The 15451-nt window shown below is 41.2% G+C and overlaps 1 protein-coding gene across 1 annotated transcript; it reads right to left on the bottom strand.

The window, feature by feature from the left end:
- Window positions 1-5402: 5402 nt before the first annotated feature.
- On the bottom strand, window positions 5403-8839 carry LOC108829955 (uncharacterized). Its single transcript, XM_056994774.1, has 10 exons — window positions 8712-8839; window positions 8024-8654; window positions 7695-7944; window positions 7375-7475; window positions 7005-7286; window positions 6812-6900; window positions 6291-6392; window positions 6103-6221; window positions 5627-5788; window positions 5403-5545 (listed from the first exon to the last, which is right to left on the bottom strand). The coding sequence occupies exons 1-10, from the start codon at window positions 8837-8839 to the stop codon at window positions 5403-5405; spliced, it is 2007 nt and encodes a 668-aa protein (XP_056850754.1).
- Window positions 8840-15451: the final 6612 nt, after the last annotated feature.

Raw genomic sequence — 15451 nt, forward strand, 5'->3', positions numbered from 1 at the left:
CTATCTGCAAGGCAATATTATGTTCGCAAGGTTATAGCAGGCCGACGGCAAGTGTATAGCAGCGCTTGGGCAAGTTTAAGGTGATTGTTCTCCTGCCGATTACAGGCTGTTGCGTTGCTCTGTGTAACTACTTGGTACACCTAAGAAATTCTTAAGTAACTGGTCCTATTAAAATGCATAAAAACTCTAACTTGTAATTTAAAATGTTTATGATTCAATCAATAAAAAAGGTTATCTTCTCTACAGATTTGATGAAATTTTTTTCACTAATTTTTTATAAAAAGGTGATAAATAGGTTCCACAAGGATTACACCCACTGAAAGCAAGGGGACCGCAAACACATGCCCAAGCCCAAGGTGTATAACTAGGTACACCTACGAAATTCTAAGAGCATCTCCAACCATAGCTATTTTTTACTCTATATGAAATAATATACCAGATGTTCCTCTATAATAAGGCATACATTTAATTTACATGATGTTCCTCTAACTTTTTATTATTATATTTATAACCAAAATATACTAGTTTTTGAAAGAAATACACTTTTAGTGTGAATATAATATAATTTTTACCTAAAATGTTTTGTAAGCTTTTAGAAGGTTCTTTAGATCCATATTCTTACTAGCAGGTCTAAAAAAAAAGGAAACACTGGCAAGGCAATATTAAGCTCGCAAGGAAAAGGCAGACTGTGGGCATGCCAATAAGGTGATTATTCCCCTGCCAATTACAGGCTGTTACGTTGCTCTGTATAACTAGGTACACCTAAGAAATTCTAGGTAACTATTTGCAAGGCAATATTATGTTCGCATGGTTATACCAGGCCGACGGCAAGTGTATAGCAGCGCTTGGCCAAGTTTAAGGTGATTGTTCCCCTGCCGATTACAGGCTGTTGCGTTGCTCTGTGTAACTACTTGGTACACCTAAGAAATTCTTAAGTAACTGGTCCTATTAAAATGCATATAAACTCTAACTTGTAATTTAAAATGTTTATGATTCAATCAATAAAAAAAGGTTATCTTCTCTACCGTTTTGATGAAATTTTTTTCACTAATTTTCTATAAAAAGGTAATAAATGGGTTCCACAAGGATTACACCCACCGAAAGCAAGGGGACCGCAACCACTGGCCCAAGCCCAAGGTGTATAACTAAGTACACCTACGAAATTCTAAGAGCATCTCCAACCATAGCTATTTTTTACTCTATATGAAATAATATACCAGATGTTCCTCTATAATAGAGGAATACATTTAATTTACATGATATTCCTCTAACTTTTTTATTTTAATATTTATAACCAAAATATACTAGTTTTTGAAAGAAAAACACTTTTAGTGTGAATATAATTATAATTTTTATCTAAAATATTTTGTAAGCTTTTAGAAGGATCTTTAGATCCATATTCTCACTGGCAGGTCTAGAAAAAAAAAGGAAACACTGGCAAGGCAATATTAAGCTCGCAAGGAAAGGGCAGGCTGTGGGCATGCCAATAAGGTGATTATTCCCCTGCCAATTACAGGCTGTTGCATTGCTCTGTATAACTAGGTACACCTAAGAAATTCTAGGTAACTACCTGCAAGGCAATATTATGTTCGCAAGGTTATAGCAGGCCGACGGCAAATGTATAGCAGCGCTTGGCCAAGTTTAAGGTGATTGTTCCCCTGCCGATTACAGCCTGTTGCGTTGCTCTGTGTACCTACTTTGTACACCTAATAAATTCTTAAGTAACTGGTCCTATTAAAATGCATATAAACTCTAACTTGTAATTTAAAATGTTTATGATTCAATCAATAAAAAAAGGTTATCTTCTCTACCGATTTGATGAAAAAAGTTTCACTAATTTTCTATAAAAAGGTGATAAATGGGTTCCACAAGGATTACACTCACTGAAAGCAAGGGGACCGCAACCACAGGCCCAAGCCCAAGGTGTATAACTAGGTACACCTACGAAATTCTAAGAGCATCTCCAACCATAGCTATTTTTTACTCTATATGAAATAATATACCAGATGTTCCTCTATAATAGAGGCATACATTTAATTTACATGATGTTCCTCTAACTTTTTATTATTATATTTAAAACCAAAATATACTAGTTTTTGAAAGAAATACACTTTTAGTGTGAATATAATATAATTTTTATCTAAAATATTTTGTAAGCTTTTAGAAGGTTCTTTAGATCCATATTCTTACTGGCAGGTCTAAAAAAAAAAGGAAACACTGGCAAGGCAATATTAAGCTCGCAAGGAAAAGGCAGACTGTGGGCATGCCAATAAGGTGATTATTCCCCTGCCAATTACAGGCTGTTGCATTGCTCTGTATAACTAGGTACACCTAAAAATTCTAGGTAACTACCTGCAAAGCAATATTATGTTCGCAAGGTTATAGCAGGCCGACGGCAAATGTATAGCAGCGCTTGGCCAAGTTTAAGGTGATTGTTCCCCTGCCGATTACATGCTGTTGCGTTGCTCTGTGTACCTACTTTGTACACCTAAGAAATTCTTAAGTAACTGGTCCTATTAAAATGCATATAAACTCTAACTTGTAATTTAAAATGTTTATGATTCAATCAATAAAAAAGGTTATCTTCTCTACCGATTTGATGAAAAAAATTTCACTAATTTTCTATAAAAAGGTGATAAATGGGTTCCACAAGGATTACACTCACTGAAAGTAAGGGGACCGCAACTACAGGCCCAAGCCCAAGGTGTATAACTAGGTACACCTACGAAATTCTAAGAGCATCTCCAACCATAGCTATTTTTTACTCTATATGAAATAATATACCAGATGTTCCTCTATAATAGAGGCATACATTTAATTTACATGATGTTCCTCTAACTTTTTATTTTAATATTTATAACCAAAATATACTAGTTTTTGAAAGAAATACACTTTTAGTGTGAAATATAATTACAATTTTTATCTAAAATATTTTGTCCGCTTTTAGAAAGTTCTTTAGATCCCTATTCTCAGTGACAGGTCTAAAAAAAAAATGAAACACTGGCAAGGAAATATTAAGCTCGCAAGGAAAGGGCAGGCTGTGGGCATGCCAATAAGGTGATTATTCTCCTGCCAATTACAGGCTGTTGCGTTACTCTGTATAACTAGGTACACCTGAGAAATTCTAGGTAACTATCTGCAAGGCAATATTATTTTCGCAAGGTTATAGCAGGCCGACAGCAAGTGTATAGCAGCGCTTGGCCAAGTTTAAGGTGATTGTTCCTCTGCCGATTACAGGCTGTTGCATTGCTCTGTGTAACTACTTGGTACACCTAAGAAATTCTTAAGTAACTGGTCCTATTAAAATGCATATAAATTCTAATTTATAATTTAAAATGTTTATGATTCAATCAATAAAAAAAGTTATCTTCTCTACCGATTTGATGAAATTTTTTAATCACTAATTTTCTATAAAAAAGTGATAAATGGGTTCCACAAGGATTACACCCACCGAAAGCAAGGGGACCGCAACCACAGGCCCAAGCCCAAGGTGTATAACTAGGTACACCTACGAAATTCTAAGAGCATCTCAAACCATAGTCATTTTTTACTCTAAGTGTGAATATAATTATAGTTTTTATCTAAAATATTTTGTAAGGTTTTAGAAGGTTCTTTAGATCCCTATTCTCACAAGCAGGTTTAAAAAAAAAAGGAAACACTGGCAAGGCAATATTAAGCTCGCAAGGAAAGGGCAGGCTGTGGGCATGCAAATAAGGTGATTATTCCCATGCCAATTACAGGCTGTTGCGTTGCTCTGTATAACTAGGTACACCTAAGAAATGCTAGGTAACTATCTGTAAGGCAATATTATGTTCGCAAGGTTATAGCAGGCCGACGTCAAGTGTATAGCAGCGCTTGGCCAAGTTTAATGTGATTGTTCCCCTGCCGATTATAGGCTGTTGCGTTGCTCTGTGTAACTACTTGGTACACCTAAGAAATTCTTAAGTAACTGGTCCTATTAAAATGCATATAAATTCTAACTTGTAATTTAAAATGTTTATGATTCAATCAATAAAAATGGTTATCTTCTCTACCGATTTGATGAAATTTTTTTCACTAATTTTCTATAAAAAGGTGATAAATGGGTTCCACAAGGATTACTCCCACCGAAAGCAAGGTGTATAACTAGGTACCCCTACGAAATTCTAAGAGCATCTCCAACCATAGCTATTTTTTACTCTATATGAAATAATATACCAGATGTTCCTCTATAATAGAGGCATACATTTAATTTACATGATGTTCCTCTAACTTTTATATTTAATATTTATAATCAAAATATACTAGTTTTTGAAAGAAATACACTTCTAGTGTGAATATAATTATAATTTTTATCTAAAATATTTGGTAAGATTTTAGAAGGTTCTTTGGATCCCTATTCTCACTGGCAGGTCTAAAAAAAAAGGAAACACTGGCAAGGCAATATTAAGCTCGCAAGGAAAGGGCAGGCTGTGGGCATGCCAATAAGGTGATTATTCCCTTGCCAATTACAGGCTGTTGCGTTGCTCTGTATAACTAGGTACACCTAAGAAATTCTAGGTAATTATCTGCAAGGCAATATTATGTTCGCAAGGTTATAGCAGGCCAACGGCAAGTGTATAGCAGCGCTTGGCCAAGTTTAAGGTGATTGTTCCCCTGCTGATTACAGGCTGTTGCGTGGCTCTGTTTAACTAGGTACACCTAAGAAATTCTAGGTAACTATCTGCAAGGCAATATTATGTTCGCAAGGTTATAGAAGGCCGACAGCAAGTGTATATCAACGCTTGGCCAAGTTTAAGGTGATTGTTCCCCTGCCGATTACAGGCTGTTGCGTTGCTCTGCGTAACTACTTGGTACACCTAAGAAATTCTTAAGTAACTAGTCCTATTAAAATGCATATAAATTCTAACTTGTAATTAAAAATTTTTATGATTCAATCAATAAAAAAGGTTATCTTCTCTACCGATTTGATGAAATTTTTTTATCACTAATTTTCTTATGGGCATGCCAATAAGGTGATTATTCCCCTGCCAATTACAGGCTGTTGCGTTGCTCTGTATAACTAGGTACACCTAAGAAATTCTAGGTAACTATCTGCAAGGCAATATTATGTTCGCAAGGTTATAGCAGGCTGGCGGTAAGTGTATAGCAGCGCTTGGCCAAGTTTAAGATGATTGTTCCCCTGCCGATTACAGGCTGTTGCGTTGCTCTGTGTAACTACTTGGTACACCTAAGAAATTCTAGATAACTATCTGCCACCCATTGAAAGCAAGGGGACCGTAATCACAGGCCTAATCCCAAGATGTAAACTGGCAACGAAATACTAAAGAAGGTTCTTTAGACAAAAAAAAACAGCAAAAAAGAACTGATAAACATGTGTTTCCTTGTCAGTATACCTTCACAAAATAAGTTGCACGGATTGTCTAGTTAAGACGACCATCAATGACATCTGTTAGAAATGAGGTATCCCACATATTGTAGACTGCTTTTGTTGTTGCTAAATACATCTCCACAGCGAGTTTCATCCTCACTACGGCCATATTGTCATCCGTAAGATGATCCGCATCTAAATCAACACCCAACATTAGACACTCAAGGTATTTTAGAGCAAAAACTCCACAATCCCCATTGATTTTAAATATAGTACGATCCATTGATTGCTTGTTTTCTTCTTTTGCGTAAAACCATAACGCGTAGGGAATCATGTAGGCAAACGGCTCCGCCTCTTTCTTTATCGCAGCATCTCCTTTCGTACGCTTCCCACTATCATAGAGTTTGATAGTTCGATTTGGAATGGAAATTACCATGGCTACCCAATGAGTGTTATCAAACACATTAAGACAGGAGAAGAGCGTATCCACATCTTCCCCCACCACATGTTTGTTTGACAATATTCTGGAGCAAATCCGTAGTAGTAGTGAAAGCTCCCACCAGGGAGAAATTCATTTTCTTTCCAGATATCGTAGTTATGTACCCACACCATCTGGAATGCTACGTCCAAAATAGCAATCCTTTGAGATGGGAACATACTAGGCTGTTGATGAAATCTTAATCTATACAAGTGCAAAGCTGCGTCCATGTGCTACGAAAGGAATGAAAATATATGAGTAACAAAAAAAAGACCTAGGTATGTGTCAAATGTAAGATCTCTTACATCGTCTGTCAACCACTCCCTCGGCTGCATGAATACCTCGAAGAACTTACTGGCACTTATTTCCGAGCCAATTGGATAAATGGAATCACTGCAAGTGAAAATGAGAATTAAAGTTCGCGTGCTATATGAACATCTGAAATAGAGGCTTCATACTTACCTCTTACACATAAAATTGACTAGCTTTGTACGATCTGAATCTGCAGGTGGACCATATACTACGTCCTCCCATTCCATTAACGTGTAACTCTTCTTCGTATATCTGTTTAATACCCCCTTAACTTGGGTATCAAGTAAAAATGGGCTTCTGAGGTTCTGCGACAAGATAGGGATCCTATTATTTTGAAACCTATGAGGGGGATTTTTTGCCTGATACTGCAAACGTTGCTTTTTTTCTCTCATTCACTTGACGCGCCAAGACTTCAGAAGGCGAGATAATGGTGACCGAGGCAGATGAAGTGGTTTCAAATTTGTCTGCTTTCTCAATTCCCGTCCAAGGATATGTTTGAATGACTTTGACGATACTGAAATAGGTCTTTTTCATAATCTGGTTCCTTTTTGGACTCTGAAGTCGCTTCAACCTTTGGAGTTAACAAGCGTTGATCTTGTTTCTTTAAAGGCTTAGCTTCCTCCAGGGAGTAAGATAATCATTGATGTATATCCTGCAAGGTTCTATCTAACATGTCTTCTCCTGCATTATCTATTCCTTCGGCCTCAAATGCCAGTTCCTCGTCTATGCAAGTTCCTGCATTATCGTCTGTGAGAACTTCCTTTACTGTTTGTGGGTAAGTTAATAATTTGAGTGACTCTGACGATACTGAAATAGGCATTTTTCATAATCTGGTTCCTTTTTGGACTCTGAAGTCGCTTCAACCTTTGGAGTTAACAAGCGTTGATCATGTTTCTTTGAAGGCTCAGCTTCCTCCGGGGAGTAAGATTGATTTATATTCTGGAAGATTCCATCTGTTATGTCTTCTCCTGCATTCTCTATTCCTTCTCCCTCAAATGCCAGTTCCTCGTCTATGTCTGCTCCTGGCTTCTCGTCTGGGTGAACTTCCTCGACTGGTTTGTATGCTTGTTTCTCTTCTTCTTTACCCGGGTCCTGGGGTCCACCAATTCCTTGTACTGAAGGCTCTCCTATGCTGTCTTCTAATATCTATGACAGAAAACAACAATAATCAAAGGCAAACTCCAATAATCACATATTGTTGCTTTGCCAGTGATTACTGGAACGAATGACATACTGCTGGTTTTGCTGGCAGCTTTGTGTTAGAAAACCGATCGTGTGCGAGTGTTTTGACTTGATGAAATTCTTCCAGCTGAGCGATTCGAGATTCTAGATTATCTAAGGTAAAACCACCCACAGATTGAAGCATTGCGAAGAGCGGTCGATAGCAACTTTCGATTGCCCCTACTCTTCTAGACAACTGCTGAATACTGTAATTCGTGGGCAACTTTTGAAAGTCATGTCTTGGGGTCTGTCTCCGTTGTATAATGTATTCTCGTCCTTCATCATCGCTTTCTACTTAGTCTTTATTTTCTGCAATATCAGAGGATATTTCACCTCCATCTGCTGTGTTCTCTTGCTTGCTGCTTGCCACCTTCTTTGATTTCTTCGATTTCATTTGGCTTGCAACACGCTTGTTACATTTAACCGGTGTGAATGGGTAAACCGGCAAGGCTTGCCAAGTAATGGTACTCAAGGATTTGTGTTGGCGAAGGAACTCCAAAAGATTGTCAATCTCAGGATCCTCATCTTGTTGTTCCCAAACCGGATAAACTTCATTCAAGCTTCGCGTGCACATACAAGTTACCTATACAACAAATTACACAATGTGGTTGTCAAGAGAGTAAAATACAAAGTTTTAATAAATCCATTTGATGTTAACATACCTTCGCTTTATTAAATGTATCATTCAAGGAGAGCTTTCCACTCTTGCCTTTGAACCTCAGTAACAATATACCATGTGAACTGATAGGACGACCAATTGCTTCTCCAACACAGGGTATATAAGCGTACGCCCATACCTGAATTACTTGCACGAACCCCTTGTAGACATAACTGGAATTCTTAATCTTACCACTTTTTGTTGCGGTCTTAATCTGATGGACAAGTTCAACAAAAGCCACTCTTCCCCAGGGATACTGCTCGAAAGTCTCCAAATCCATAAGCAGCTTCGCTTTAGCAGGAGGGATAGCTTCTCTTCGATCAAGGGCAAGTAAACCGCCTGTCAAGATGGCCAAATAACACAGCCTAATCTGGTCTTCCATGGACCAGGATCTGCAAACATCAGGAGATCGACATGGTTCAAGTATGTCCTCAGCGCTTGGGGTTGAACGGGGGCGTCTCAGTTTGAACAGCGCCCAAAAATGATTACTTTCCTCAACATCTTCCACTACCATTGCATCAGGTATTGGATCACAGTTTAAACCTGTGATATCTTCAAACTCAAATAGCGAGAAAAGGGCAGGCTGTTCTTCTATCAAAAACCAAAGCTCATGTCGTTTTTTGCAATGGAGTTGCCTAGACAGAATGTAATGAACCAATATTGAGGTCTATGCGAACTTCAGATTCACGTACTTGATAATTACCCCTAGTGGAGAGTTCTCAACATACTCCGACACGTCAGTACTAACTACATCTTTTACTGCTTTCACGGTCTTGAAAGTAGAGCTGTAATTTATAGAATTCGAAGGATCTGGCCTCATTTCGTCAGAAAACAAACTTCGAGGGAACTCCATAGTATTCACTTGTTGGCAATATCAGACGAGGGAGAAGTACCTGTTGAAAGAAAAACAGGTAAGCAAGGCTTGCGGTTCATGGCAGAGCTTCGTAAAGCAAAATTTTTGAAAAAGGATACCCAAGGTTTTATCAGACAAATTACACAGAAACCCCAACCAAACAAATTACACAGAAACAGAGACCCACTTAGTGGCGCAAGGCTTGCGTGTCCTGGGAATGGCTTGTCTATACTGGCAGGGCTTGGTAAAGCAGAAATTTCGAAAAAGGCGAAGGTTTTATCAAACTAACTACGCAGAAACCAAACACAATTTTATAACCAAACAAATTACACAGGAACATAGATCCAGCAAGATTACCTCTATGACATAAAGTCCAAAGCAGGTGTTTCCCTGGTAGAGTGAAGAGGAAGACGCTGAAGTGAAGAGGACGAAAGAGTTGAGAAGGGAGAAGAAACGGTTGAAAGAAGCAGGGCTTGCCTGTCCTGGGAATGGCTTGCCTGTACTCGCAGAGCTTGCCACTAATGGCAGGTCGGAAAAAAAGGATAAGCCCAAGGGTCCATGTGAATTAGAAATAAAATAATAATATTTACTCTCTATTGTTATTTACGTGTGAGCGCACAATCATTTATTTTTGAATCCCTTTATTTTCTAATAAAGATACAACAAATTGACGCGAGAGCGTTTGCAACAATTCACAAGAACTTGAAAACATGTAAAAAAAAAAGAACTTGAAAACAGAAAACCGCAAGGATTGCCAACTTTGGTTTATGATATCAACACATACTGTATGGTATCTGACGCATAGCTTCAAAAATCTGCCTTGTTTCATCGTACATCTCTGCAGCAAGTTTCCTCCTCATTACCTTCATATAGAATCACGAAGATGTTTATCTGCAAATGCCACACCCATTACTAGACACTCACACTACAAAAAAGTCTACATTGATAGCAGATTGTTATAGTTCGTTTTACTGAACTGTTATCGTAGATGATTCAAAAATTTCCGTAATATAAAATAGCATTAGATAAGCGCTATGATACAGTGAAACTTAAAATAGCACTTAATTAATGTTATTTTAAAAATTAAGTGAGCGGGAAAATAAAATCAATGATTCCACCAATATTTAATATGAAAGTAAATTTAAGCGCCAAAGACATTATTTAAACCGCTTTAATAATGCTGTCAAAAACATATAATAGCATTTTTCTAACGTTAAGAAAAGCTATTTGAAACCCTAAACATGATTTTAAACCCTAAATTCTAAAAATAATATTTAAAACTCTAATAGTTTCATATTATAATTTCAAATCTTAAAAATTAAACTAAAATTTAATCTTTTTAATCTTAAACTATAGTTTTCTAAACACAAATCTTTAATCTTTAATCATACACAAAATTATACCTGAAATGAAGTGGACAAGTTGAAACCCTAAACCTATTTTCAAACCCTAAACTCTAAATATAAACTTTAAAACTCTAATAATCATATTGTAATCTCAATTCTTAAATTTAAACTCAAAATTTAATATTCTCTGTTGAATCCGAGTTTATTGATCGACTGAAAGTAAAGAGGATTCGGTTTTGTGGGTCTTACGAAGACGTTTTATTGATTAGTAAACGAGATTGAACGGACTACAAAGAGGTGAAACGAAAAGAAGAAAAGGCCGGAGCTTTGTTGAAAGCGCCGGCAAGAACACAAGGTAGATCGATTGGTTGGTAAACCCTAATTTTGCCGTCAATGCTCTAAAGTGTATTTCGGATCCTTTTCTCTTTCCCCTTCGACCTCCTTTTATAGCCCTCGTTCCTCTGCCCTTCGTTCGCCCTAGGACTTGTTCGCCCTAGAACCTTTGGGCCTGAATTCGTGCTTGATGGGCTTCGGAGCTAAACGATGGCGTATTGGGCCAAAGTAAGTCTAACCGATCGATCGGTCGTCCGGGTTGATCGATCGGGCTGACCGATTGAGCCAATCTCAAAACGAGCCTCTAATGCCGATGGACCGAATGCCGTTGTTCGATGGGCCTTGTGGAGGGATGTTAAATCCGTCTCCAACAGTAAGCCCCCCCCCCCACTCCATTGGCGAGAGATTGCAAGTGTTTCGCGGTGGGTAGTAAGATCATGGTTCTGAGAATAACGGGATCGGTGTTGCAGCATTTATCGTGTGAGAGCGCGTCCTATTTCTTAGGTTTGGTAATCGGTCTGACTGTCATGCCTGGTGACTGATCAATCGATCGCACGGCAGAATGTTTCGTTATGCAATTGATCGATCGTTCGGTCAGTGCCTTACCGTTCGTTATGTGTGATATTACACTGAATGTGCCATTTGGGCGCCCGATCGATATAACAGTTCCATTGTCGATCGATCATTTATGCAAGGTGCACAGTATTGCGTTCGTCCCCCCCCCCCTGCGATCGGTTGACCTCAGTTTCTTATTGAAAGATCTGTCTCTACTGAGGGTGATCAATCGCAATGAATGATTCGGTGTTGATGAATGATCGATCGGTATACAGAGACTTTAAATTGGGCGATCGGTGCACAACACATCCTTCCAACGGAGTTCTCTTCCCTTGATATGTTGATCGATCGGTGCCCGGTTGGAGTTAACCGGTTCATTTTTCCAAGACAATTGAATTAAACCGGGCCGGTTTACATCGGGAAGCGTACGCCTCTGCGAATGATGCGACAGGCCCATAAGCCCGATAGGGTTAATGAATGCATTAACCTCGGGTTTCGTGATTTTTTCTATAAATAGGTGAAGACTCTTCCATCCTTCCATTCTTCTTCAGTGTTTAAGGTATTTTCTCTCTCTTCTCTCTCCTCCTCTCTCGCTCCTTCTCTCTTTTTTTTATTCCGGCCGTTTCTCCGACCTGCCGCCGCCGTAAGTGTTTTCCGGCGAGGTGAATGGCGTCCGATCGAAAGAAATTCTCGGCGTCAGATCGTTCTCGCGCCGTTGACGGAGCGTTGGGGGGAGAAGAGATCAGTCGTCGTGGGGGGGAATGATGGGCAGGGAGTTGCGCCTAGGAAGAAATCGATCGCGACGGGTAACACCATCGATCGATTCGTGTCCGTGAATCGGACCGATCGATCGATCCCCTTTCGTTACTGCAGCGATGGATCGATCGAACAGTTGCCAGACATTCCCCCAGAACTTTGTCGTCCGTCTGTCATCAAGGGACATGATTGGAGAGATGTCATCCCGACTATGTCCACTCGGGAGAGCGTTCGTTCTTTGCTGAAGATGTTAAAAGCGCAAGATGTAATCTTCGTCGTTCCAAGGCCTGACCAACGACCATGGACGCCGCCGATTGGGTACTACTGTGTTTATGAATCTCTCTTTGGTAGAGAATCCCAACTGTGGCTTCCCATTCCCCGTTTGATTACTGCCTACTGCGCCCGGCGTGACATTGCTTTGACCTAGCTGATGATCGGTGCGGTCAGAATCGCAGTTGCAATAGAGGTAGATATTTCGATGTCTGTTCAGGCTTATGAAGAGTTAACACAGACGCAACCTAGACCGAATGGATTTTTCGCGGTTCAGATGCGGGCTTTGGTTAACGTCTTAACTGGTCATCCATCAGGATCCAAACAGTGGCATCGTTCTTATTTTTATGTTAAGGCCGACGAAGCGGCCTTTGAGGAACCTCCTGGGAAAGACTTTCGGGTTTTGTGGAACCAACGTCTTGGTAGATGAACTAAACTGAACGACGGTTTCGATTGTTTTCATGCTGATTCTTTTTGGTTTCCTGACTTTGCAGATATTCTGCATGATGGTTCGCAGCGGTAAGTTGGTGAGGACGACGATCGAATGAGATTGGAAGTATGGCCTCAGCTTGCGTGCTGAATTTCTGACTGCGAATGCCATTTTTTCGAGCGTCGAGTAACGTGTTTCTGCGTCGGTCATGCGCTGGCTGATATAAAATATCGGTCGCTGCTCTCCCCGATCTTCTTTGACGAGTACGCTACTGACGGCCGCGTTGGACATTGCGATGTAAAGGTATAGCGTGTCACCTTTATCTGGCTTTGCTAGCACCGGTGGTGTTGTGAGATAGCGTTTGAGCTGATCGAATGCTTTCTCACAACGCTCGTCCCAAATGAATTTTTTGTTGCCGCGCAGCAGGTTGTAAAAAGGAAGGCACTTATCAGTTGATCAGGAGATAAACCGATTGAGTGCTGTGATGCGACCGGTCAACCGTTGCACTTCGCGGCTATTCTTGGGGCTGGGGAGATCGAGGATGGCGGATATCTGCTTTGGGTTTTGCTTCGATCCCCCTTTGAGTGACTATGTAGACGAGAAATTCTCCCGATGTGACTCCGAAGGTGCACTTCGCTGGGTTGAGTTTCATACCGTACTCGTTTAAGATGAGAAAACAGTCTTTAAGGTGATCGATGTGATCGACTGCCTTCTGCGATTTGACCAATATATCATCAATGTAGACCTCCATCGTGACTCCCAATCGCTCAGCAAACATCCTGTTGACAAGACGCTGATATGTCGCACCGGCATTCTTGAGACCAAAAGGCATTACCTTGTAGCAATAGATGCCGCGGTCAGTGATGAAGGCCGTCTTCTCTCGATCATCCGGATGCATCATTATCTGGTTGTAACCAGAGAAAGCATCCATAAATGTCAACAACTCGTTTCCAGATGTTGATTCGACGAGGCGATCGATGTGAGGGAGAGGGAAGCTGTCTTTCATACAGGCTTTGTTCAGGTCGGTGAAGTCGACGCAGACCCTCCATTTGCCGTTCTTCTTCTTGACGACGACTGGATTTGCCAACCACTCGGGGTACTTCACTTCGGCAATCGACCCTGCGCCTAACAATCACTCGACTTCTTCGTTAACGGCTTTCGATCGGTCGGGTCCGAGTTTGCGTCGCTTCTGACGAATCGGCTTGAAAGTGGGATCGACGTTGAGCTCGTGCGTCGTAATGTTAGGATCGATCTCTTTCATGTCCGCTGTTGACCAAGCAAAGGTGGAGACGTTATCTTTGAGAAACGAGATGAGCTTGTCTTTCATCTCGTCGGGAAGGTAAGCTCCAATATGGACGGTTTTGGCTCGATCAGTGTCGTCGATGACAATCTCGAGAATTTCGTCCTTCAAGGGATAAATCTTCTAGATTGGTTTTGCGACTGTGTTAACGTGAGAAGTTGCCTTCTGATGTTTCACTTCGGCGACGAGAAGGTCGCGAGCCGCTGCTTGTTCGCCACAAAGAGTAATAATTCGCCCGTCGTTGCCGGGAAATTTGACGCACTGGTGATAAGTAGAAGGAATGGCTTTCATGGAATGGAGCCAGGGCGTGCCAAGGATAGCGTTATAAGAAGCGCGTACATCAATGACAGAGAACTTGACATTTCTTGCGACACCTTCGGCGTAGACGCGCATGCGTAACGTTCCAAGCATGGTCTCGGACGATCCGTTAAATCCCGTTAGTGTTCGCGCTGAAGGCTTCATGTCGTCGAGGCTCACCCCCATTTTGACGAGTTTGCTCTTGAAAATGAGATACCGATGTCGATGAGGAGTGAATCATTATGAGGCATGTGGACGCCCACGGTATCTTCGGCCGAAAAAGTGATTTTGGGGCTAGTCTCTGGGGTGGTGGGCCAGCATTTTGCGGTGACTGCCTTTCGGCGGAATTCTTTCACCGATCGGACGGAATCATTGCAAGGAGGAGATCCTCCTATGATAACGTTCAATCGATGCGATTGCTCTTGAAGCTTCGTCGATGGTTTCGCCGTTCGTTCGGCCCGGAGAGAATTGAGTCGAATACGCAAATCGTGAGGCTTGTGTTGATACGAGATGACTGGCTCTGGTTCGGCTGTGGAACGATCGGTCTTGCTCCGCTTGAGTTTTTCGCGAAGGTCTGAGAACTTCGAGTTAAGCTTGGCGCGGAGATCGATCGTCTCTCCCTCGTGGAACTGACCGCTCGACCTCTTTAGTTCGTCTGGACGATAAAGGGGTTCCTTTCGCTTGGAATTCAGCACGTGCCGAGCGTCAGATGCATTGAGCGTTCTCGCCGAATTGTCACCTCTCTTTTCCTCAGCGGCGATTTCCACATGAGTACTATCGATAGAAGTGAGGCTGTCGATCGGTTGGACCGTTCTCGGAGTGAGCGAATGTCGCAGGTCTGGTTTCGGTATTTCCGTCGTAGAAGGAGTTGGGGACGGCGTCGGTCGGATCGTGAAGATCTTCCGGCGAGACTTCGGTTTATCTTCGTCGAAAGTGGAGTCATCGTCTTGTTGCGATTCGTCGGCGTCATCGTTCGGGGAAGAATCCTCTGTCTTCTTTCCTTGGGACTTTTTCTTTTTGTCCCTGCTTTTACTCCAGCTCTTGTTGTTTTTTGCTGTCTTCTGCTTGGGGAGATCGGCTTTCGCGCGACTATCGCTAGTAGATGCAAGCCAGGCCTCATAGAGATGCCTGCATTCCTTAGTATCATGGCCTTTCATTTCATGATCAAATCTCTGACGGAGGAGCTCTTCGGATTAGCGGAGGAGGAACTTCGAGGTTGTTGCGTTTTGTTTTCGGTGTCACGCTCCCAGACGTTCCATCCCGGCTCCCGTACGGCGGCTGCTGTGCCCGAT

This window comes from Raphanus sativus, chromosome 9 (assembly GCF_000801105.2).
Source record: "Raphanus sativus cultivar WK10039 chromosome 9, ASM80110v3, whole genome shotgun sequence".
Taxonomy (NCBI): Eukaryota; Viridiplantae; Streptophyta; class Magnoliopsida; order Brassicales; family Brassicaceae; genus Raphanus; species Raphanus sativus.